Below are 24593 nucleotides of genomic sequence, written 5' to 3'. Positions count from 1 at the left end.
GGAGCATTTAAGTCCAGTCTGTCATGAGCCTTCACTCACAGTTTAGGTTGGAGGAGTGGGATTACCTCTTATCTCCACTGGGATGTTGTCTGTCTTTAGGCTGGACCCAACATGGACTTGTCTGAGCCCCCTCTGTTGCCACTTCACGCGGCCTCATGGAAAACATTCCTTAACAAACCAGGCCTGAAGATACCGTATCAGCTTCCTTATAAACTGTATCATAAAAATCCAAATGCTTTAGTGTCCTATATCTTCCTGCTCGTTCTGACACGGGCTATAAAAACAACTGCTTATTTATTCTGACTCCATTTTGAGAGCAAACAATTCTCCAACTCGAGCAGACCAAACAACTGACTCTCACAGTAAACACCCATGCACAGACAGGCAGGTTGTTTGTTCCTAGGCTGAAATAATAAATCACAGGCGGCAGGTTGGCCCAGAGGTCGAGAGGCTGCATGTAGCCGCTAGGTTACTGGTTTGATCCTGCAGCGCTGAACACAATATTCCAGCAGAACACCAAAGATACCCTAACCAAAAGTGCTGAATGTGATAGCAGCCTCAAGCTCTGAACTGTGAAATAATATACTGCCAAATATAACCGATGTACATCAGTAAAAAAAATCCAATTACCTTTGAAAACTGACTGAAGAAACAGGTGCTAAAATACAAAAGCAGCCCTCTCTTTCATTTGTCATCTGTTCATATTTCCACATCTGTTTAAACATTACTTGACACTCCATGTATTAAGTGCACTAAAGGTTATTTAAAAAAAAAAAAAAAATCCAGCCATGACCCAGAGGGTACCTGCAAAGAAAAATGTGTAATCGCACGATGAGTATGAAACAGGCTGTACACAGAACAAGGACCTTTGGCGTGACTGCACAGGGCGTTTTTTCTACCCCATCTAAGACATCCCACAACATCAGTATAGGATTACCCGCAAGCTCAGACTCTCTCTGTCACACTTTGTCCATGAAGTCTTTGATAAGCCCTTGTTTTTAGTTCTGGATAATTCACATATGGAAAGGTTTTATTGAGCATGGCATTGCATAAAACTGGATTTCCGAAAGACGAGGCAACCGGTAGGAATGGGTATCTAATCAAGACAGGGTCAGACCCAGCAGATGCTGTTTCTGCCTCAGCGGCAGAAGCTATTCTTTTCCTTCGCTGAGCACACCCCTCTGTGCCCACAGGAGTTTCATTTACAATTCAAATACATCCAATACTATGGGAGCTCCAGCTGAGATTGAAAATGCACTCAAATCAAAGTGTCAAAGTGGTAAAACAGAGTAATACCGTACTATCTTTACATAAGAAGAGCGGTGAGAGGTGCGTTCAAACACGAATCCCACAGTGGTGCCTGAAATATTCATTTTCATACCACACACTGTGATCCTGGTCGATTTTTCCCAACTATTACCTGGTCTCCTCCTCGCTCAAAGTGTGTTGTAACTTGAAAGTCTCACTTGTGGTTGTGCCGGTAATGTCCTTCCAAAGTTTCCTGTTTTCACAAGTGTTGTGCATGCCTGAACGCTCACCCACTGTGTTGAAACTAACTGTCATGTCACCTTGTCTCCCATTTAGGCCATTGCACTGAAGTTGGACACTTTATCATTCAGAAATATGAAGGTAAGATAAGGAATATAGAGTAGCATATTCTACACTGTCAAACTATAATAACTTCCTGTAGACTGCCTTAACTATTTTACAACTAGAGACTGTGAATGAAAGTAAATTAGGCTAGTCCACAGGTCAAGTTTACATTGCCCCATATTACTCACTTTTGTTTGTCAGTTTGAACTAATAGGATCATAACCATGGTGTGCTCAGTGGCCAAATATCAATTGTTAAAAACTTTAGGGCCTATATTGACAGAAAAAAATATGTAGGCTATGCCAAACTCTGAATGTCACACGCGCAGTTAATAAAGAAGTTACGGTACACACTTTCGCCTGAGGAATGATGCCTTCACTGACTAGAAGAAGTGCTTCTTTTTTCATCCTTACAGTGTAACTTATGCTACCTACTTCATCTATGTGTTGTCTTTTTTATTTTTCAGCTCAACAACAAAGTTGTCTCTACTCAAAAAGTTCACCAAATTGTTGTTTTGTAGCTTTTTACAAACTTTTAGAACTTTAGACTTAAGTTTACGAGGCGCACCTGAAGGCACCAAAAGTCTCGGTCAATTAGTAGAGTTTAGACAGTGAGGAGAGCTTGTAGTCTGTCGGTGAGCGCTCCGCCGATGACCACGTAAAAACGCCCCACTGCTCCGACTCAGATCTGCGGGGGTGGGGAGTACACAAGTTTGGATTTGGACTTTTGAAAACCATGGGATTCGAACTGGACCGCTTCAAGGGGACCGTGGACCCGGATTTTAAATGCAACTTGTGCAATAAAGTCCTGGAGGACCCGCTGACGACTCCGTGCGGTCACGTCTTCTGCTCCGGCTGCGTGTTGCCCTGGGTCGTCCAGCAGAGCAGCTGCCCCGTCAAATGTCAGCGGATCTCCACTAAAGAGCTGAACCACGTCCTGCCGCTGAAAAACCTCATCTTGAAGCTGGAGATCAAATGTGACAACCACGCGAGGGGTTGCGATGCGGTGGTGAAGCTGCAGCATCTGTCCGAGCACGCAGAGATGTGCGACTATTCCCCGGCGAAGTGCAGGAATAAAGGATGCAACGAGGTGCTCAACCTGCGGGACATGGATGCTCACATGCGGGAGACGTGCGACTACAGACCGGTGGGGATATGCGAGAGCGGCTGCGGATTGATGCTCACCCACAAAGAGCAGAAACTAAACAGCCACTGTTGCCTGAGAGCCCTGAAGGCGCACAACAGCGCGCTGCACTGCAAAATCATCAGCCTGGATAGAGAGTTCAAGAAGCAGACTATTAAAGCCAACAAGAGGGAGAAGACACTCCTGGCACAACTTTCCGCCGTGCACAGCGAGCTGCAGATGACAGCGCTGAAATATCAGAAGAAATTCACCGAGTACAGCGAGAGGATCGACTCCCTCACCAAGACCGTGGCTTTCTCCTGCAAGGTAAGCAACAAAGTTTCTTGCTTCCAGGGAGCACAGGCAGCTTTTTCTGCACACTTCTTTATCTCTCTCTCTCTTGCTGCTGCTGCTGCTGCTGAGGGGAATCCTAGGGCCTACTCTACTGAAGTAGATAGCCTAATATGAAAAGAAAACAGCTTAACCATCCCCTACATCTCAAAATACATGTTTTGCAATGGCTTCAACTTCATTCTTGAGCGTCCAAAGTTGGAAGGAGTTGTTTCTTCTTAGCAACACACAGCTTGACCCATGTTTAGTGGCATCCTCCTGTGCAAACCCTTTAAGAGCTAACTTTATAGGCTTTAAAATATCTTGTTTGTTTGCATGCTGGGACTTGGTACCTGAGCCTCCATATTGTTTTGTATCAGTAGGCTAGTTGTTTTTTTTAACCTCAGATGAAAATGAAAGTCCAACTGGTTATAATGTTGTTTTTTTTCTTTGCCAGACAATTTCAGCTTTTCAAGAGCCCCACAGTGCTCAGAGGTTTTGTTTCTTCACTGTCTGCTTTGAGGCATGGATGTCAGCTGTGTCTCTGGCCAGCTGGCAGTCAATGGGGGAGGGCCAAATATTTACTGCAGTTCTGTACACAACAAGAGCCAGGTTCCAGTAATATATCCAGCTCGCAGCGTGCTTGTTTGAGGCTTTCTGTCATCGATGTTCACCCATCCCTCGAGACAGTCATAACAAATTAAAATCATGGATCTCGCAGAGTTACTGGCACCAAAAAATGTTGAGTGTGGTGGGAGATATTGATTTTCAATAGGAGCCTCAACAGGCTTGAAGGACTTCTGAGGGGCCAAAAGGCCTTAAAAAGACAATGTCTTGGGGGATGTTTTATACTATGATGATGAGAGAGATTTTTTTTATTTGTTCCATTCTGCTTACAGGGTTATAGCACCACCTCTAAATCCTTGGTTAGTGATGTTATCTAAATCTCTGTTCTTAAGTCAGGCCTCTGTTGGGGAAAGAGTGAAGGAAACTGGTGTGAGGATGGTTCACATTTAAAAAACCCAATGACCAAGTATCAGCGTGCAGTAGCCTACTTAATAAGTCAGTTAATGAATTGAATTAGTGAATGGTGGTTGCACTGTGATCAGCAGATGGGAGTGGTCAGATTGTAATCAGGCTTAGTTATGAAAATCTGTCCAAGAACAAGAGGAGGAGCTTTTGATTCACGACAAATTGCACAGATTGGACACACACCGCTGACAGTGTTACATAATGAAATTTGGATGAATGGCAACTTTTCTTGGATGTTGCGCTTATATAATTTTACACCTCTTAACTCTATATTTTTGTCTGTGAAGTTTCTTTCTAATTTTTTTCACAAAAAGTTCTTCCTTTTCACTTTTTTTTTTGCTTGGTTGTTTCATTTGTTTCGTTATGGGCTCTGTTCCCAGCAAAATGTGTTCCGGTAGACTGGTAAATTGCGCATCAAAAGCACCGATGCGGGGAAATGGTGAAATCGCTCATGCTGGTTTAAAGAAGCTTGCTGGGCCTGTAGCACAGCTGGTTATCATAGTTCATCTGACAGCGGCATCTCAGTCCTACTGCTGAGTTATATACATCCAGTGCATTATTCCTCAGTGAAACCCAATGTAAACAGAGAGATAAAAGTCCCCTCTATGGGCACACCTACATAAAAGACACTGGAACTGTTCCAGAAATCATCCGCCTAGGTAGATAGAGCAGGTTGAGAGGAGAAGCAGCAGCGTTTTGTGGGTGATGTGGTTAGTTGGAAAGCTTTCATTTCTTCCGAGGAGGATCTTTCACTGGGTCCAGTCAAGCAGCGAATGGGATTGTTTGGAGGGAGAATCTCAAAGCACACATTGGGAGTATGAAACTGAGCGTCACAAGTGAGATTAGCGGTGGGAGGCAGGCGACTTGCAGGCTGCCACCAAAACTCTCTCATAGCTTGTGGCTGGATTTATACTCCTGCCTTGAGGGGCTGTGTGTGCAGCATACCTACGGCGGCTACATGTGAAGGCTCCAAGGTTATGCTCCAGGCTACACCGCAGCTGACATTTGCCTCCTCCTTTTGGCAGCTCGTGTTTTCCCATACATGTTTCTGATGTTTGTTAAGAGCAAAGACAACATTAAGGAAGTTAAAGACTAGTGTAACCTTATACTACAAAGCCTCTGCTCACCATGATCACAGCTCTGAATGAGTGACTGGACATAAACACAGTGATTACACAGCGGTAGTCTGCTATCCACTAACAAGACAGCAAAATAACATCATGAAGTTGCCTATAAATTTGTGTGTAGCTCAGTGTTGCTCTCTATCATCAAGTAAGTGAAAGAATATAAACACAGTTACTCTGGGGGAATACGAAACACAATACAGCCTGGCCATATCCAGCACATGCATCTAGTGTTGTCGAGATTATTTCAATAGGCCTATGTGAAAACCGACTCTTAACTGTAAATTAAAACCTCCATCTTAACCTTTTTCGTGTTTCCTGTGATCAGTTGATCAACCTGATTTGAGTGAATTCAGGGTCTGTTGAACCTTTCTCATGAGGAATATTTTTGACTTGTCATAGCAGGAAAAAAGCTCAGGTTTTGACATCCTTTTGAAGCGATGCTAGTCAGCCAGGATTCACAGCACCATAGAGCTGGAACAACTAAATGAAGTGCATCCGTTACTAGCTGTGTTTCACAATATAAAATGTCCATGGTGAGAGGGGCCTAATACAGATTTGTTATGACATTTTTGTTCTTTGAATCACTGTCAAAGAGTGAACAGACCAATCATTTCATGAAACGTTTGACGGGTAACCTACTTTAGGTTTTTTTTTTTTTTTTGTCTCTGTCACTGCTCAGTTTATGCTTCCTCAGCCAGATGGAGGATTTTAATGTCTTCTTATAATAACCAGGCTGCGACTGTGAGGGATGACCTGGCTATGTGGAATAACTGACTGAAGTTTCCAATAATAGGCCTAACACATCTCAGGCTTCTTCAGTGGGCCAGAAAGAGTAATAAAACAAAGCGAAAACAAAGAGCTCTGATCTCACCCAGGTTCACTTCAGGGCTGCTGGAATTGCTGTCACACTTTCCATTAAGCCTCACATCTCTTGTTTTGAACCAAGCTCCTCTTTAGCTGCTGCAGATGATGGCGTTTGAGCTACTGTAGCCTACATGATGTGATAAGAGCATCTATCAAAATCACAAGACATCAGACAGATTGAGCCTCCATTGAATTTAATCTGGGTAATCTGATTAGACTAATTGAGCACTAATTTTGAAGCATGAATATATGAGATAATTTAATTGAATAATGTAGCTACTCCATTAATTAATTCTGTGCTTGGCTGCCAATTGAATATGACAGAGATCGTGGTAATGAAAGTCATCTATATGTCACAGAAAGTAACCCTTCAAGAAAACTCTGAAATTGATTAGGCTGCCACTTCTTTTGTGTACCTGTTTCAGCTTCACTGAGTAATTATCCTCTTATTGATCTGAAATCTATTTCTATCCAAGCTGCCCAAGCTGAAACGCCTTAGATGACCAGGTCACTGAGTTTCTGCTTCTTGATCATAGGCCAATAGTTCATGAATCAATATTTTCCTTTTTCACCCTGCATTACAGTACCTACACTATAATTAGATGCTCTATGTTACGAGGCAGACGTAGGGGAAGGCAGTTTGATGATGGAGGACAGACTCGGAAAGTGTGACTGGTGCTGAGGTGAAGGCTCACTTTCAGTCTGCCAAGTCCAACCAGTGAGCAGCAGACTAAAGTTTCACTGCAAGTTTGCTTTCTTTCCTCAGCTACTTTTTTCCTCCAGTAAAGTTAATGTTAAACATTTGTTTACTTGACACAGACCCCACGTGCCCCCCCCCCCCCCCCCCCCTCCTTTCCCTTCCCTTCTTGTCCGCATGACCACATTTTGCACTCTTGGTTGCGAGGACATTTTGTTTTTATCACCTAGGCGTACCTAATGTTTTAGTAAATGCACGTCCTCCTGTGGGGATTCGTTTAATTTTTTAGGGATTAGAGCATTTGCTAGAGTGTTTGCAGATGTGGAGAAAACTCATCTTAATTACTCTGAGTTCTTTTTAATGGCTCACGCAGTCTAAATGTGAAAACACCTTCAGAATTCATCCAATTTGTTTTGAGGCTTCTGGCAGGTTCCGTTTAACTCAAGTGGAAGGAACATCTTGTAATTTAATTCATTTTGGGTCAAATTCTCAGTCATATTCAACTCAGTTTTCACGTAGGCCTAATGGATAACAGTCTTCTTGTTGACAATGACGGCTGTATCATTTGAAAGCATGTGTTAGCCTACTGCTAATGCTGCCATGACATGGTACAGGAGTGCACATTCCAGCGCGGCCTGACATGCACATGACGGTCTTTTTAGCCTATATGGCAGTCAAGACACTGTACATGCCAATAATATCTGCTTTATATTTAGTCCCACTATGCAGCAGCATACTGGAGTGGCAGCTGAAATTATGTTACCTCATAACTCCCCGCTAAGTCTTGCTCAGAAAACAGATTAGGAGCTGAGTCTGCGAGTTTCCCAGAGTTCTTCATGTCATGTTGCTACTGAGTAAGAAGTCCAATGGTGTATTCATTTACAAAGGACAACGGTTTGTGAGAGGGAAGGGCTGGTGGCTCCTCTTTGAACTGATCACCTCTGGTCTTGGCCTTAGAGGAAGGAAATTAGGTCTGAACTTCTGTAGGAAAATATCATATGGCTTTTGTTATTATTAGAAATGTAACTATTTCCTATGAAATAAAATGCAGGATCATGTTTAAGCCAACATTAACCTCAGTGACTGACGGAATGAGCTGCTTCATAGATCAAGATTCAGAGCAAGGTGTAAGGTGAGATGATGTAGCCAAAAAAAGAGAGAAAAAACCCAACAACAACTATGAGATTCAAACTACAATAGCATTTACCACTCCCTGTCATTCACACTGACTTGACAGCTAGCAAGCTAACACTGGCTGTTTACCACTCTGTCATTTATGCTTGACAGCTAGCAGGCTAACGTTGGCTGTTTACCAGCTCACAGTCATTTACACTTGACAGCCAGCAGGCTAATGTTGGCCATTTACCAACTCTCTCTTATTTACACCTGACAGCTAGCATGCTAACGTTGGCTCTTTACTGGTTCCCAGTCATTTACATTTGTCAGCTAGCATGCTAACTTTAGCCGTTAGCTGCCTACCTGTCTTCGTTAGAAACCTGGGCCCGTATTCCTAAAGATTCTTAGTGCAAAGAGTTGCTCCTAGTGGCCAAATTCTAAGAAAATTCTTAGAATCATGATGTTTTCTTAGAATTTCTCCTAAAAGTGAAGAGTAGATCCTAGTAAAGATAAAAGCTATTCCTAAAGAATCCTAGCTCTTAAGAGAGCTCCTAAGGTGGGATCTGTTAAGAGTAGGGAAGAGGACTTTTAAGTGGCTTAGGAGTTCCCTAAGCAGAGGACAAAATGGTGGACAGAAGAGGCAGGAGAGATATTCTCCAAACACTGGATGACAGTGAATTAATGAAACGCTACAGATTGTTCCTGTTCCAGTGGGTTGTTCTTTTCTTCTCCATTGCTGTTCACTGGTTTGTGGTAGATTTCAAAGCCAACCAACACTGCTTCTTATAGGCCGGTCAGCAATCACAGACACTGATGAAAGCTGAGCCATTTTACCCTTGTTAATACCAAATTGAGTTGAAATGTTGAAAGTTGAAAGTGCAAGAATTCCCAGCATGGTAATTAATATAAGCAAATAAATCTAAGTTTCATTATGTGGATACTGTTCAAGTTTTCACACATTTTGTAGGATAATTTTAAAGTATAGCTTACTATTCATTTAACAGATATTTTCTTTTATGTGAAATAATTTTTACAATTACACAGTCTTCATAAGATTGGATTCTATTGTTAAATGTATGGATTTGAGGGTCCATCCTTTGCCCATTATCATCAAAAGTATATTTTTTATCTAGCTTTTTTTTTAAAGTATATTTTTTGGGCATTTTGGCCTTTAATTGACAGAACAGTTGAGAGAGAGACAGGAGGCCACCTGCAGTGAGGACTATAGCCTCAACACATGGGGCGGGTGCTCTTTATCTAACTTTATGGATCAACCAATCACAGCGTTTGAAATGATGACTCATACCTAGCAACGGGGGTCAACCACACCTCCTCACTAAGATAGGAGTTTCTGTCCACTCCTTGCTCAGAGTTCTCTGAGAGTGTTCTGGAATCATTCCTAAGCTAAGACTCCTTGCTAGGAATTTTTAGGTTAAGTTAGGAGCTCTCTGAGAGGATTCTTAGAATCTTTAGGAATACGGGCCCTGATCACAGAGGTTTATTTAGTAAGGCTGTCTTTTGATTAAGCTATCTTGACACGCACACTGGCATGCAGAGAACTTCAGAGGAGGTAGGTAGTCTCAGATACAGTATAAGAAGACTAGATGACTCACCTGCCGCTGCTGCCCAATGACACGGCGTAGCCAGTACGGTGGCCATCGTAGGACGGGCAACTCTCTCCCACAGAGCATTAAGCCTGTATGGTGCATATTCTGCTATAATGACCAGAGCATCATTGTGACATTGTGCAAATAGTTAAAGTAATAGCTACATAGCCTACTGATTTATTTTTCACAGAGTTATGAATAGTTTTTTTAGTGAAGATGACTGGATCACCTGCACTAACTGCAGCCAGAGTCAGAGTAAGTTGCCCGTTCCATTATGGCCGACTCTGAGCTACACCAGCATGTAGTCTGATCCACCCCCTTGGGTAGTCTCCCCTTTTGTCTGGGAAATTCACAGAATTAACCTAATTAGCGACAGTTGAGAAGGCTATTTGCCAGAAGCAGTTGTCATTAGGCCTATAGCTTGTGAAAACTATAGTCATCTGTAAACCTGTCATTTTCTGCAGCTTGCAAGATAGTGTTATAACAAACTGAGTGAAATTTCTGGCTAGAAAGTTGCCCTACTCCAAATTGCAGTTTTGCTATAAAATTGATTAACTGCTCAACCCAAGTAAAGATTTGAAGAAAGAGGTGTCATTAAGCCATTTTCTAACACTTTTATGTCAGCCCTTAATATTGAAGAAATGGTGTCATTTACTTTATCACGTCCGTACTTTTTGCGCTATTTGTAATTTTATATGTTTTAACTCCCTATTATCTGCCAATAAGAAGATCTTTTTTTTTCCTTTTCTATTCTTCCCCTTTAAGTACCGAGTTCAATCATTCTGTCGCTCACCTGGAGTTAATAATAGATTATTATGAATAACCTCCTGCCATCTCTTTGTTCACATGTTTCTCCTCTGTCTGTCTGTAGGAAGGCGAGACTAAAAGCGTGACGGTTGTCCTTCTGCGTGAGGGTGGATCTCTGGGTTTTAACATCATAGGAGGAAGGCCATGCGCGGTAGGTTAAAAGCCGAGCGTTGAAGGTTTCATCTCCCCCCCATTGATCAGACCAGTGTCATATGGCAACCCAGGAATGAATAGCACATACTTGTAGCACCACAAGCTTTCTCTGTACTGACTGACACAGCTTTGAGACGGCCGTGCATGTGGATAGATGGACCGCATCTATCAAGTTTTATTGTGTTTATATTGGTCTGGTTTAGCGGATTTGGCATCACAGATTAAAAAAACTATAATTAGTTTTATGAGAGTTAAATCTGGGATTATGGCTTTGACCGCAGTTGTTTTGTCTCTAATTGAGGGGATTTTGGTGGTGAGGTAAACACAGAGGAGAGGAAAGGGGTCTTTTATCCAGTCCTGAACCTTTCACAGCCACAATGTTTTCTGCCTTGAGGCTGTGAAGGGAAAGTCATTAATGATGCCACTTGCTCTGCTGAGTGATGGGTTGAAAATATCTCAACATTGGTTTACTGGCAACTCTATCCTCCGTACATCCTCTGTCTGCAGGTCCTATTGAAATGGTGTCCCCCATATCTGTTTCACGGGAACTGTACTCAACTGTTACAGGGCTGTTTTTTCCACAGCCGCAGTGACGCACTCTTCTGTAACGATATAGATTATCACAGTAAAACCTTTTATGGCGGGAAACTATAAAAAGAGTTTTTTTTTCCTACTTTTTTTTTTTTTTACCCGATTCTGTGGTCTTGTAGATTGGCAACCTTTCTCACTGTTGTGACAGAAACCATGTATCAAACTCAGCCAAAAGAGAGCGGAGATAATGCATGGCTTTTGCTTTCGCTGCCAGCCTCCAATCACCAATCTGTGTCAGAAGCTATTCATTAAAAATGGAAATAGCTAATATCCCTGTAGCCTTTGACACAAGTGTTTCATGTGGCTGTTATTTTGGCATGGCTTGGTTAGACCAATCAGCTGCCAGGTTTTGTGGTCTCCAAAAGGGCTAGTTAGTCCACAGCTCTCAAGATAGTGTAATTGTAAGCCTGCAGAAACATTTTTGCAAATTCGCTGTACATGATGTCCCTGATAGAGGAAGTAGACCGTAAAGTATTAATTAGAGTTAGCACTGTGACTGAGATGTCTTTAAGTATCCTATTAAATTGCAGTTTCATGCTGTTGTTCTGTTCTGTTCCACTCCAGTGGGGATGTAACATAAGTTTTTCTTGTCTTTTTTTGTTATTCGGGTGAACTGTCCCTTTAACACTGTGTGCACTCTCTAGAAAGTTTCTCTGGTTTATTAAATTGTGTTTATTCTGTGTATATGTCAATTATAACTTTGCTAAGGTTTTGATTACTTAAACACAGTGCTTTTATTATTTGCTCTATTTATTCCACAGGACGATAATGACAGCACTAATGAAGGGATCTTTGTGTCCAAGATTGTCGAGAATGGTCCAGCTGACAAGGAAGGAGGCCTTCAAATCCACGACAGAATAATAGAGGTATGTGGTTTACGCAGCAGTTTTTTCCTGGAGGAGGGAAAAAAACAGACAGAAGTTGAAACACTGTTGATGTGGAGCCTGGATTAAGTGACAGCTGCTGTCTGGTCTGTTAAGATGACGACAGTGAGGAAGCACGAGAGCGTCACTCAGTATTTCTGTGACCTCTGAAAATTAAACACCATCTGAAAGCAGCAAATGTGACATGTTGAATGAGAAATTAACATTTTAGGGCTGTTATATAAGGTCAAGTAAATCTTGCAGGAAACTCAAGTTCCAACCTTCGCACCATTCAACGCTCAGGCGACGGCTCTGTTAAGTGGGACATCGGTGCAGATAGTGGTGAGATAAACCTGAGGCGAGGATGTCTGTCTCTGGTTTTTCTAAGTGAGAAAGAGTCCTGTGTTCGCCTCCTAGCTGACAAATCCCCAACGACAGAGCTGCCGCGTAGCATCCTTCCTCTCGCCTTTAAACAGAATCACGTGTGGAAAGGCAAACTCACCCCGAGGTCAACTTGAAGGATGCGTTGAAAAAGTCAGCATCACAAAGGTTTGCTTTTATAGAACAGTTGTCAGCCAGAATCTTACACAATGGCTGCACTGAATGAAGAGGTTTATGTGGATTACAAGTGTGTATTACCACGTGCCACAGGATGACAAATATGGTTTGTCGCAGGCTTTATTGTCAGACCTCAGTGAAATTGCCCCGGAGCATTTTTGACCAATGTGTTGCTCACAGAAATGTTTGCGGAGAGTGTTTACAAGAAAAGAAGACTCCCACATCTGGACTCCGTTGATCACTCTATCCCGTCATTCATGCAGGCGAAATGTTAACTACTTACAAAAATGCCACAAGTCCTTTGGCACAAGCCTCATCCATGTGGTTCCACATAATGTGGTTTGTAAATATGGCAACACCGTAACTAAGATGTGACATGTTAGTCCTCATTTATAATCTCCTCGAGTAACACAATCAAGTGACTCAAAGCTCTCTGCTACTTGAGATTTGTCATGAGATCGGCTGACAAAGGACGAGTTGAGCCGGCAGTTGACTGGGATCCTGGTGACTTGAGGCCACTGGTCGATGAGAGATTGGCTCATATGTCGCGCGAACGTGTACGAGTGGAACTGTGTCTCATCTGCAGTGTCTGTTTGGATGAGCTTGGTTGGGGAGTCATCTTATCAGGCCAGATGTTGCTGTATTTGGTTGCTAAAGGAGATATCTGGTTGTAGGATTTAGTGTTGAGATAGCCAACCCTTAACCTAAAAGAAAAAGTAAACCATTTCGCTCTAGGATAATGCTCCACTTGTTCGTCTTGCTTTTGAGCTTTTTGCAAACAAAGTCACGAAATCTCTCTAACAAGGAAGAACTTGAAGAGCCTAAGGAGGTAGCAAAGCTCCCTATTAAGTGACCTTTTCTTTTGAAGAGATGGGGGATCACTAGACAAAAACCAACAAAATAAATCATTCAGCCATTGAAATAGAAATGTATACACGGTTCAGAGTTGCTGCTCCACATTGCTGCTTTTCATGGGATGGGTAACCTGATAGTGGAGGTGGTTCATATTTCCAAGACTCCTGCTTTGTTAGCTGGTTCAGTCAAAAGAAAAAGTTCCATGTCATGGTTTTGTCAGACGGCAATATGAAGTGCAGCGTCAACGACATGTTCGCAGCTGAGTGGGTTACATCTTTGACCTCGGGTGATTGGATCTGTGAACTCTGTGGCTGACAGTGGAGAATCAAAGGAATTCAATCCCAAGCACCCAAAGGCAGTTTCATCATCATGTTTTGAACTGATACCAACAGTTGTTAACTGTTGTCCCATTTAACATCCTGTGTGGGAAGTGATGCGTTAGAAAAACAGAAGCCTTCAAATATTGTTTCTTGTCACATCTCACAGGAAGCTTCTTTTTTTTTTTTTTTTGCTTTTGTCTGGCAAACACTCAATCTGTCAACTATTATATCTATAGAAATAGTGCTGGAACAAAGTTGATGATGTTTGCTGGGAAGATATTTTCAAAGTTTACCAAATCTTTCAAAGTTGAATAAGAAAATCCTTAAATCCATTGAGCTTTTTAAAAATCACTGCCTCAAGCATGTAATTGGAAGGACTTGAGGTTTTCTGTTGATTCAGAATGATGCAGAGATGGCAGTTACTTTCATTATCAGTCAGTATGTTGATTTTTTTTTTAAATTCTTTTCTGACATCTTTTCATCATCTAAAATTTACCAGAGTCCAATTATGAAGAATTGTTGTCAGTCAATTGTATCTTGATCGGTCAGATCTTCTCTTACTTAAAATGCCAACCTTGTATTGCATGGTGTTTTATTTAGTTTTTAGACACTTGGTTACACAGTAGATGTTGTGAATGTGTTCTCAAATAGTTGCTTTCTTATTCATCCAACAAAGAGCAACATTTGCATTCATTTGGAGTAAGACCTAAAGAATGCAATCTCTGCTTGCCCTCTTTTACCCCTTCTTTAGTGTAAACCAAGTCCTGAGGGAGATATCTGTCTCTTTATCTGCAAACTCCTCTGCTGTGTTCATTATCTAGTTACTATCTTTCACTGCCATTAGGTTCTTGGTATGTAATGTAAAGTGGGTTTATAAAGGGCTTTTTCACTGAAGGTAACATCGCTGGCTGGACAATCTAATGATGAGCTAAAAGGCTATGGACTCTGTGGACTTTGAAAGGGTTTGTTATGACTCGTTTAACACTGCACATAGCCATTAGATCTTTTGGTCATATAAACAACATTGATGAGTTAAAGTCAGATGTGTAATTTTCCATGACAGAGTGGAATGGAAAATGTTTACCTTTATTTCTCGAACACACTAAATGTGGCTTACAAGCCTATAGAGGTGATAATTTTAACAGCGATTCACAAACCATAGCATAGCGCTGCTATGGCGATCAGCAGCTCTGGAAAAAGGACAATCATATTACATGGAGCAGTGAAAAGCACGTTCACCTGAGGAGGCAGAAAACCACAGTGCTGTCAACAGCCAAAGAGCTGTTTTCTCTTCCTGTAGTAGAGGTGTTAGTTCCAGTAAGTCTATATGGATGTAACATGTACATGGTGATCCACAGCTCGTCCTTCTACAACAGGCTCTTAGCGGGGGAGTGTGATAGCAGATGGCTGTCCTCTAACCGAGCTACAGGCTGGTATGATTCAGCACATGAATGCCTCCTTGTTCAGTCAGACATTTTTCTCATAAAAAAAAAAAAAAAACCTTGAGCTGTGTGTTTGCTTCTGCTCTGCAAGCTGAAAAATCTTAGCTCTGTGGTCGGGATCTGCCCGTGTTTGCCACCAGGATTTGATAAATAAGTTCTGATTCAGTTTAACAGTGGGGTCGGTCCTGGTATGTAGGGCTTAGCTCAATGGCCACGGCTTATTCTCTAATCACATCTTTAGATAGCTGATTGATGGTGTACTTCCGTGTTACTTAGCAAAATGTTCACATATTGACCGTATAAATGTAATCCCCGCATTTTGTCTTCTGTGCTTGGAGGTCCAGCAAGAGTTTGTTGCTGTGTATTTACCCACAAAAAAATGACTTTCTTCAAGCCTCTTTGCTTGTGCAATATGACTAAGCCAATGTCACAATCCTGGAATGACTGTGCCTGAGCTCTCGGGGTGAAGGAGATGTTCTGTGCGGGCTTCTGAGTGTGAAAATAGGAAGAGAATGGAGACGCCTGGGCTGCTGTTGTAAATGTCGCCTTGTAAATCCTCAGCAAACATTCTTAGGTCGCAGAGGGTGAACAGCAACAACTACTTTAAAATAAACTGACATTGGTAGATGCCAGCTCTAATATGGAGGATGGGAGGTTTATGTGTGTTTTTTTTTTTTGGGGGGGGGGGGGGGGGGGGGGGGGAGTTAACCAGCCGGAATGTGTCCAGGGCTAAGACAATGTTTATATGAATACCTAAACTGCATGTCATTTGAATTGGAAAGCCGAGATTAGAAGGATAAAATTCATCAGAACCATGTTTTTATTCAGTGTCAACTACTCCAGTGCGATGGGGCGCAGGACCAAAAATAGCTGGCGTGTTTGTGCCGACACAGTTTTGTAACAGATGATGCAAGTTGGATTAGCTGGCAGTTACCTCTGTTCATTTAACCTCTTTGAGATGCATAATGCATTTTTTTTTGCATGATTAGCTTAAGGAAGAGAGAATGTGGTGGAAAAATGCCAGAGGTCACAATCAAACGTGTCTGAAATGCAAAAGAGGCTGCTCTAAATACAGCAACTTCATTGGCAGCGAGGATATCAAATTGAACACTAGACCTAAGATCAGCTTTATTATGTTCGACACAACCTGCTCCCATGAAGCAAAGCTTATACTAATTATCAAAGAATCAGCTGGCTTTTAGCCTTCAGCATAAAGTCAACAACATTACATTTGAGGACAAAATTGCTTAATTTCATTGGTCATGCAAAACAATACATGTTGTTTTAAATTAACATGGGTAATTTCACATCTGTATTTGAATCTGTATGTAAATGTGCTGCTCTTTAAAGCAGCACATTTGCAGTTTTTTTTTTTACATGTCACTGGCTACATGAGTTGCGAGGTTACTCAAAGTGAGCCACTAAACACCGTAAACCTCTCTGCAGTTACTGAGGTATCAAGTCACCAGAGCCAGAGACAGCTTAAAACCCCTGCCAGATAGCACTTAGCAGTGACTGACAGAAATGTGAAGTGAGCCCCTGTTGGAGGCGTGTCTGAAGCATGCATGTCAGTGAACCTTTATTCTTCTATGGCGTCCCTTTCACAGCAAGAAAGAGTTAGAAATTTGAATGGTGTTTGAGAAATTGGAAGCAAACCGCTGCCTTTTGTTGCAAATTAAGTGCATCGCTTTTTTCCTTTTAGACATTCCAGATATTATCCTGAGGCGTTGTTTCTGACCCGGAGGGCTATGAGGAACAGGCATAGAAGTTATTTCCCTAAGGGGGATCACATGTTGTTTGGCATTCTGGGGCAAGAGGCAGACCTTTGTCAGGCCCCTTATTAGATTTTGGCCCTTGTGCAGGCAATGTGTTTATTCCCCAGATGGGCAAGCAGAATGTGGCCCCGCTCCGTTGCTCCTGTCTGGCCTTAGACAGGATGAATCCACCCCAGGCTAAGCAGGGCCAATCCTAGCAGCGAGCCACATTCCTGTGCCCCGTGGTCCAGCTGAGGTAGGAACAGGACATTAAAACAAATCTAACTTTAAAGAGTCTATAATCAGCTTCTGGTGGTAGCTGCTGCTGCCCTTTGCAGAGCTGGCTTTAAGAAGTGAGGACAAGCACATCTTTGTTTTCCACTGCTCCATATGGGGTGGAGGAAAAAAAAGAGAAAGATTTTTAAGATGTGGAGTCGTCTCAGTCTAGAGATGGTGTGAGGTGAGCTTATGCTTGGCTCTAGCCAGAAGGCTGCTTTTGTCTCTGTCCCTCACCACACACAGAATATTGTCTTTTCCACTCAGTTTAAACAGCTTGCGTCCTCAAAGGCGAGGCGGCACTTGATGATTTTTGTGGAGACGTACAGTCTGGGCCTACTGTAAATGTGTTTGCTCTGCTCCAACACAGTCTCAGCTCGGCTCCTTGTTCACTGGAGCTCGTGGGCTAATTTATGGCTCCTAAAAGTTTTAAAGGGGGGCAGAAATAGACAGGTGTAATTAAGGCTAATTTTCCTGCCAATCAATCACTGGCCTTGTGTAAATGGATCAGCAACAATCGGCTCAGGTTGCTCCACCAGCTGCTTCTCATGTCAGCCCCTGACCCCCAAGCACAGACTGCCCACCGACTCCTAATTAACTACCCTCAATTAAACCCTAATAGGCTGATTAACAGACCCTTAGTTGTGCTGTAATGGCCCGTCGTTTCCTCCCAGTGCTCCTCTGAAATGCATCCTGAGTGCAGCATGTTTATCACCGCCCACTCGCTCTCTGCATCTCTGTCTGTCCCCACCATGTCTCTCTCCCTTTCCCCCCTCCCTCTGTCTCACTGGGCAGGGATTTGGCTCAGCAGACTTGAATTCCTTAGACAAAGGGTTTGGTGCCATTTTTAGACAAATAAATTGAAGGACGCACAATCAGGAGAGGAATGAATAAATAGCTCAGATGTACTCGTTTTATGAAAGTTTCTGACAATTTTATATGATTGGAATTTGAACAACACTAATAGGAACTAATGTCAGTCAAAACCCCTTGCATCAGCATTGTTTTACTTCTCCATGACCATTTTTTTCTACATCAAAAATCCCCCCTGATCCCAGAGCAGCAGTTAGAGAGCTGAACTTTAAAGATCCTTCTTGACCTGAGATCATTTAACTCAAGAGGCTTAACTCCATGTCCATTTAGTCGCAGCTTTCTGGAGCTTTCTCTCCCAACACTTGGTCTTTCAAATGTCAATTTGTTTTCTCCTGACTAGGTACGAAATAGACCCCAGGGTGAGATTTAGCTGTCGGTTAGAGTTGTCAGGTTCTTATTTGGTCTTCAATACCACTGCTTTTCAAAGTGAGGTCTGGGAATCCCCAGGGGTCCTTGAGGTGATAGAAAAAGTCCTCTACTCAGATAAAAAATCTTGGCACTGCAGGTTTTTATTGTTAATCTGCAACCAGTTTGATAAATTATAAATTATTTCAGTCTCTCTCTCTGTTTATGTTTTTCTTTGTAATTAATACCGGTATTTGTAAACTGAATGTTTTTTGTAATTTGGACATCAGAAAATTACTATCAAACAGCAGTAGTTAGTTGAAGCTCTAAAACATATTTTGAATATACATCTACAGTATAAAATAAGTGATTTTCAAATTGGCAGCCACGTCGTTCTACTACAGTTAATGTACAGTATGCGTGTCTGTACTGCAGTCTAGTCTTATCCCAGTCCCCTCATAACCGCAGCTTCTGAAGAGTTTCTGCAACTGCACCAAAAATAGCAAAACATGTCAGTGTAGCTTTCTCAGTGTTTGAGAAGATCACAGCATGAATCTCACAAGGGAACAAAATGGAAATGGGAAACAGTGGCACAGTCCTAAACCCGTCAGCTTAATGAAAGTGTTGACAGTTTTCACCAGATTTATCCTCCATTGTGTCGTCCACAGTTTAAAACTTTGTGTTACTACATTTAAAAAGTTGTAAATCTTTCTCTTTGGTTTCTGCTGCACACGAGTCAGAAATGTTGAAGGCTTGTCTGTGTCGGAGCTGCAGGGACACTCGGCAGAAACAACTCCAGACAGTAAAATATTTTATTGTCGTGGTTTGATCAAATGAACTTGCAGTGCTTAACCTCAGGCCTCTGTATAGGTAGTTCGTTCCACTTAGAACTGATAGATACGGACATTATGGCAAAAATAAAAACTAAACGGGAACTGGTGATTGAGGGATTGTCCCACGCAGAGAAATCAATTAAGTGGAGAAACAGCCTGCCAAGGCTCAGTGGTCGACTTCAGAATAAATCACAAGATGCTGACAACCATGCAGCTTTGTTTGCTGAGGTTTTACTGCTACATTTTACAGAAAACTGATTTTGTATATAATTTCATTTGAGCAAGGCGCACTGTTGAATCTCCTCTGACACAACAACTGGATTCTCGTGAGTCTGTTTTATGACCAGTGCCAATGTTAATGATGAGACACGGAGGGACTTTCCTGTTTTATTTGACGGATTCCATCTCCGACTCAGCTGATGGCCGCTTCTATGAAAATGGTTATAGACTGACAGTGATTTAAACATGGTTTGTGTGGCACGGTATGATCCAGCATTGGTAGATTATAGGCTATAGATTTCATTCATCAATCAAAATGCCAGAGGTTGCTTGTTTCCCTCTCATATGGAACCATTACAGTTGTTGCTCCATGAGATGATGAAGTGGACTTCATTTCTTTTCCCACCGCCATATGACTTTAATCTCGACTTGTGGTTAAACATGTACAGTAGGTTCAACTCTTATTTTCTTCTAGTAGTGACATTACAAGTTTTTCATGAAGTCCATAAAGTTTTTTTTATTAAAGGTTCCATATTGTATAAAGTAAAATGAATGGTCTTTTCAGTCTTAAAGCAGAGCTTGGCTCTATATCAACACTGTAAAATTATCAAAGTGCTCAATTCACAACTGTCTGTTAAAATGAGCTGGCTGGACTTGTGTAACTTTGTGATGTCACAACAATGATGTCACTGCTCTTAACCATTGCCCAAAGCTCCACCCACCTGGACCCTGCTGTATTTTTGTTCAATCACCCCGTGACCTCTGATTGGCTCACTGACATGTTGTTGCCGGAGTTCCAGAGAGAAGCAGGAGATAAAAAAAATCAAAAAAATCAGTAAGATGGTTTTTTGTGCCTAAAACCAATTTTCTTATGGATATCAACACTTCAGATAAAACACAGATGTGTAAAACATGGGCCCTTCAACGCTTCTCTTACTCTGCCAGCCTTTAAGCTCTCCACACAAGCCATCCTGGAGAATCTAAACTTCCAAACTCATTAAACTTAATGTTTCCTCACAACTTCAAAAAGTGCAAGACTGGCCATCAACAAGGGCAGGCAGGGTAATAAACAGCAGTCCAGGGTCAGAGCTAATGATTTTAGCATTAATGCAGCCTGTTTGCTTGCATTAACCTACTTTACATTCTCAGTGAGTTGCGACGACGTGCCTCAGGTTGCTGCCCTCGCTGTAGAGCCGTGCAGCGACGATGTGTGATGAATGTGGTGCGGCGAGTTGTGCGGCGCGTTCTGCAGTCTGCTGCACTCAATCTCGACTTAATGCGAATGAATCCGACCAGCACAGCGCGTTCAGCTCACGAAACTCACATCAACTGTCAGCCTCAGCATTTCAGAATGACTTGGAATACATTCTTTTTTTGCCTATTTATTACCGCAAATGATTTCAGAACACATTTGAATGGACTATTTAGGAGGAATACTATGTGTAGCTGCCAAAGAAAATCATTCAACTTACACTGTGATACATCCATCTAGTCCTCTGTTATATCTGTTTATTTGAGATTCATAATGACTTGAAGCTGCTGTGTTTAATAAGGATAGTCAGAATCCAGTTTCCCCACTCATCTTCCCCGTAGTCATGGTTTATAATGTTCCACACAACATTGAACATTTGCATGAATTTAACTAAATTCCTTTAAAAATCCAGAAGTTACTCAACCACGTCAACATTCACCACACTCCATGTTTTCCTTCCTGCATAATGGGAAAAATAACTTGACTTTTCTTAAGTGTACCATTCGCTTACATCTGAAGTGCCTATCTGACCTTCAGAATCAGTGTGAAACTGTTCTGAGGCAAGCCTAATCAGGATCTACACGCTGCAGCACTGAGGCCATGGCCAACGCTGCTGCCAGCAGATGTTAGATTTCATTCTGTAAGGCTCCATTAGGACCTAACAGATGCAAAACACACAGGGTTGACATCACCGTACATAATTGTCCCTCTTGTACATGACAGATGTTCGGTAATATCTGAGCTAATTGGACCACATGAACACAACACACATTTTCTTGAAAGAACTATTACACATGTGCCTTAAGTTGACATACAGTATTTGTATACAGTAGCCCTGCAGGGTCAAATTGATCTGAACACCTGCTGTTTCAGCTCCACCATGTTGATCATCCCTCTCTTTTTGTGCAGTGAATAAAGTCAGCTGCCAGTTGTTTGTTGTTGTGGTGCAGCGGGCCTGTGGTTGGACTGGCAGCGAGGAGCCCCAGAAGAGAAGAAGCCTGGTGTCCATTATCAAGATGTTTTCTTCTCTTTGCTGACTAAATCCAAAGATACAGCCCTCTGTGGAGTTGCCAATGTTTCCCCAGCCTCTCTTGAGATGGTCCAGAGCACCCCTACCATTCAAGCAGCCAGGCTCGTGGAGCTGCGGCCGCCGCTGTGCCGCCTTTTCTCATGCAAATGTGTGCAAATAGAAAACATTGTTCATAAGCGTGGTTCTCCAGTCTTGCTACGCTGCTTTGCGTTGGCCTTTTCTCTTATTCCCCTGAGAGAGATGTTCCCTTTCAAGTGTTACCTCTCTGCCTCATTCAAGACTTCCTCTTCCCCCTTTGACAAACAGCCTGGAGGAATGGCTCGGAGCTGGATCATTGAGCAGGCTTTTCAGGGACGGGGAGGAAAAATAGAGAGAAGGAGAGAGAGAGAGATGTTCTGCAGCCGCCTCCCACAGACAGACATCCGCCCAACTCATGTGTTTTTTTTTTCCTTCCCTTACCCTCAGAGGATGAGTTATTCTATAGTGGGAAGTAAAGTGTTCTTTCTGCCCATACTCCCTTTTCTTTGAGAATGTACAGGTGCTTTGCTTGCAAGTGCACACTTCACTGTCTCCTAATTCCACTTGTATATATGCAGTGAAATATCTGTATTACAGAATAACCAGAAAAAGAAATCAGAGCTTTTCCCCCATCTCTGCATTTTTCTCTATAACTTGAAAGAAGCTACTATAATTTTGAATGACACCATTCAGGGCCCACCTGTGAATAGGTGCTCAGTGAAAGAACTGAATACCGCGCTGTATTTCAGCCTGAGCTTGCAGTTCTGTTACACCGTTTTATGAAAAGCATATGTTTAATAACTTGTCTCTTCCATTCATCCTGATCCACTGTGCATTGCGTCCTCCCCCCCCTTTTTTTAAATGGTACACCTTGTACATGGGGTTGAGCAGGTTGTGTCCACAAATTCCAGTAGATCAGGACATACAATAGTGCTCAGGCAGTGAAAATAACTGGCAGGCTCAGGAGAAGCCCCGGACCACCGGCTGAGAGCAGGCAGCCCTGTGCCAAGGTCAACGCCAAGGTGTCAATAAAGATACCTTCACTCCCTGCTAACAGAGGGCTGCTTTGATTAGAAACCTCAGCATGAATATGTAGCATTTAATCAGAGAGGTATGCACAGTGGACGCACAGTGGCAGCCATTTTGTCTGCATCTTGAAGTGAGATCCAAGCAGATTTTTTTTCCCCCCTCTGCACTGCAAATGCATGATTGATATGTGCAGGTGGTAATATATCCCCCTGTGTAAGAGTTCCCAGCTAACTTGAAAGAGAATATGTTCCCTCTTTGCCATCTTATGAAAACAGTAGTCTCAAAGCAAGAAAGTTGGAGCAGGCCAAAGGAGAAGAAAAAAAGGAGTGTAATTTAACGTCTAATGTCTCTAACGTCATGCCTATCCTGGCTGGACAAAAGGTCTTTGTAAGCCCATTGTCGGCTCTTTTTTTTTTTTTTTTAAACGCTCATAACACCATAAGCCCAGCTGCCTTGGGCTTACTTTTAAATACAAGGAAATTAAGCCTTTTGTCACTAGAGTTTCCACACTCCCTTCTCCTGTGACAGTTTGTCTTGAAAAAAAGAAAAAAAGATGGAAGTTGGCTGCGAGTGCCAAGAACGAGGATGGAAAATTGTTGAAGGGAGTAAGGCAGGGAGCCTTTTCTTCTTCTGCAGTGTGCTGCGGAGGTGTTCCGGTTTATATGTGCATCGGTGAGTCCACATTAGCTAAGGAGAAACTCTGGATGCAATCACATAGCTGGCACAAAGATGAGGTTTTTAAAGGGACAACGAGGAGTTTCTATTCGGTTATAAAAAAGTCTCACGTTAATGTGGATGAATCTCCGCTACCCACACTTGTTAATGGGCCCATTTTCGATAAATATATCGTTCTGTCTCTATCGTTATTTTGTTATTATTAGTGGTGGCGGAAGTGCTGGTCGAGCCGACCAGAGTTTCCTTCGTTGCGAATCATGAGAATAACGCAGCCGCATCGCCGTTTATGGTCGGAACTACGGTGGTATGTGAACCTCTTTGAACCTCTGACTTTAATTATTGATGAATGAAAACATGAGTCCGTCTTGCGCCCGGTCAAAGAAATGTACGGTGCGCGCGGAGGCTCATAAATGTAGTGTGAAAACGCTTCGCTTTTCCAAAACTCCTCGTTGTCCCTTTAAGCTCCAGGTGTGGTCAGGAAGGACTTGGATTTGTGTCAGTTTCCTCAGAATAATAGATGTTTTTCTATTTCCATGTCTGTTTGGGTCAGGGTTAACCCACCTGAAGCCCTCCCCTTGAATTCTTGACTTCTGCTCTGCGTAGCTTCACTAAGCACAGGGTCACCATCATCACTCAGACACGACCTAGATTCACACCAGATATCTATTTCTCTTTTGTTTTCATATCGTATGGCATCATCTAGCCTTATTCTGCCAGGACACGCACTCTTGGCGATAACAGAAGAAAAAACAACATGGAAAATATGATGAGAGCTCAGGAATCCAGCCACCTGAAGCACAACTGATGTAGATAAAGGAAAATTGGGCCATAAAGGGGAAAACTGGATTGCTGTGTTTGGCTTTGAAATCCATTCAGTTTGACATGATTAATTTATTAGTATCCTGGGTTTGATTTAGTTGTTTTTTTTTTGCAACAATACTAAAAATCCGAATGTAAATGTTGTTATTTTTCCTATGCCATCATTAGGGATGACTTTCCTCCACAAGAGACAGAGAGCTTGTCAAAGAACAAGGCTAGTTGTAACACTGTGGCCTCTCTGCTGTGTAGCAATGCTATATCAGGCCAACAGCTGCTGTCTCTCAGCAAAGGCATGCTGACTGCTGGGGCTTGGTTTCCACACACACACACACACACACACCGGATCTTACACAAGGCCCTTTATTTTTGGGCTTATGACTTTGAAAAAAAAGA

At 42.3% G+C, this 24593-nt stretch overlaps 1 protein-coding gene across 1 annotated transcript in view; it reads left to right on the top strand.

The window, feature by feature from the left end:
* The first annotated feature begins 2200 nt into the window (after positions 1 to 2200).
* The window catches only part of pdzrn3b (PDZ domain containing RING finger 3b), a 104278-nt gene continuing 81885 nt past the window's right edge, over positions 2201 to 24593 (top strand). Inside the window, exons 1-3 of the mRNA XM_083971309.1 lie at positions 2201 to 3042; positions 10360 to 10446; positions 11801 to 11905. Coding sequence (XP_083827435.1) covers positions 2329 to 3042; positions 10360 to 10446; positions 11801 to 11905 — 906 coding nt within the window. The 5' untranslated portion in view covers positions 2201 to 2328. The remainder of the gene's footprint in view (positions 3043 to 10359; positions 10447 to 11800; positions 11906 to 24593) is intronic.

The sequence above is a fragment of the Trachurus trachurus genome (genome assembly GCF_905171665.1).
Source record: "Trachurus trachurus genome assembly, chromosome: 5".
Lineage (NCBI taxonomy): Eukaryota > Metazoa > Chordata > Actinopteri > Carangiformes > Carangidae > Trachurus > Trachurus trachurus.
The sequence above is the reverse complement of the archived record's forward strand: the minus strand, read 5'-3'. Positions and strand labels throughout refer to the sequence as shown.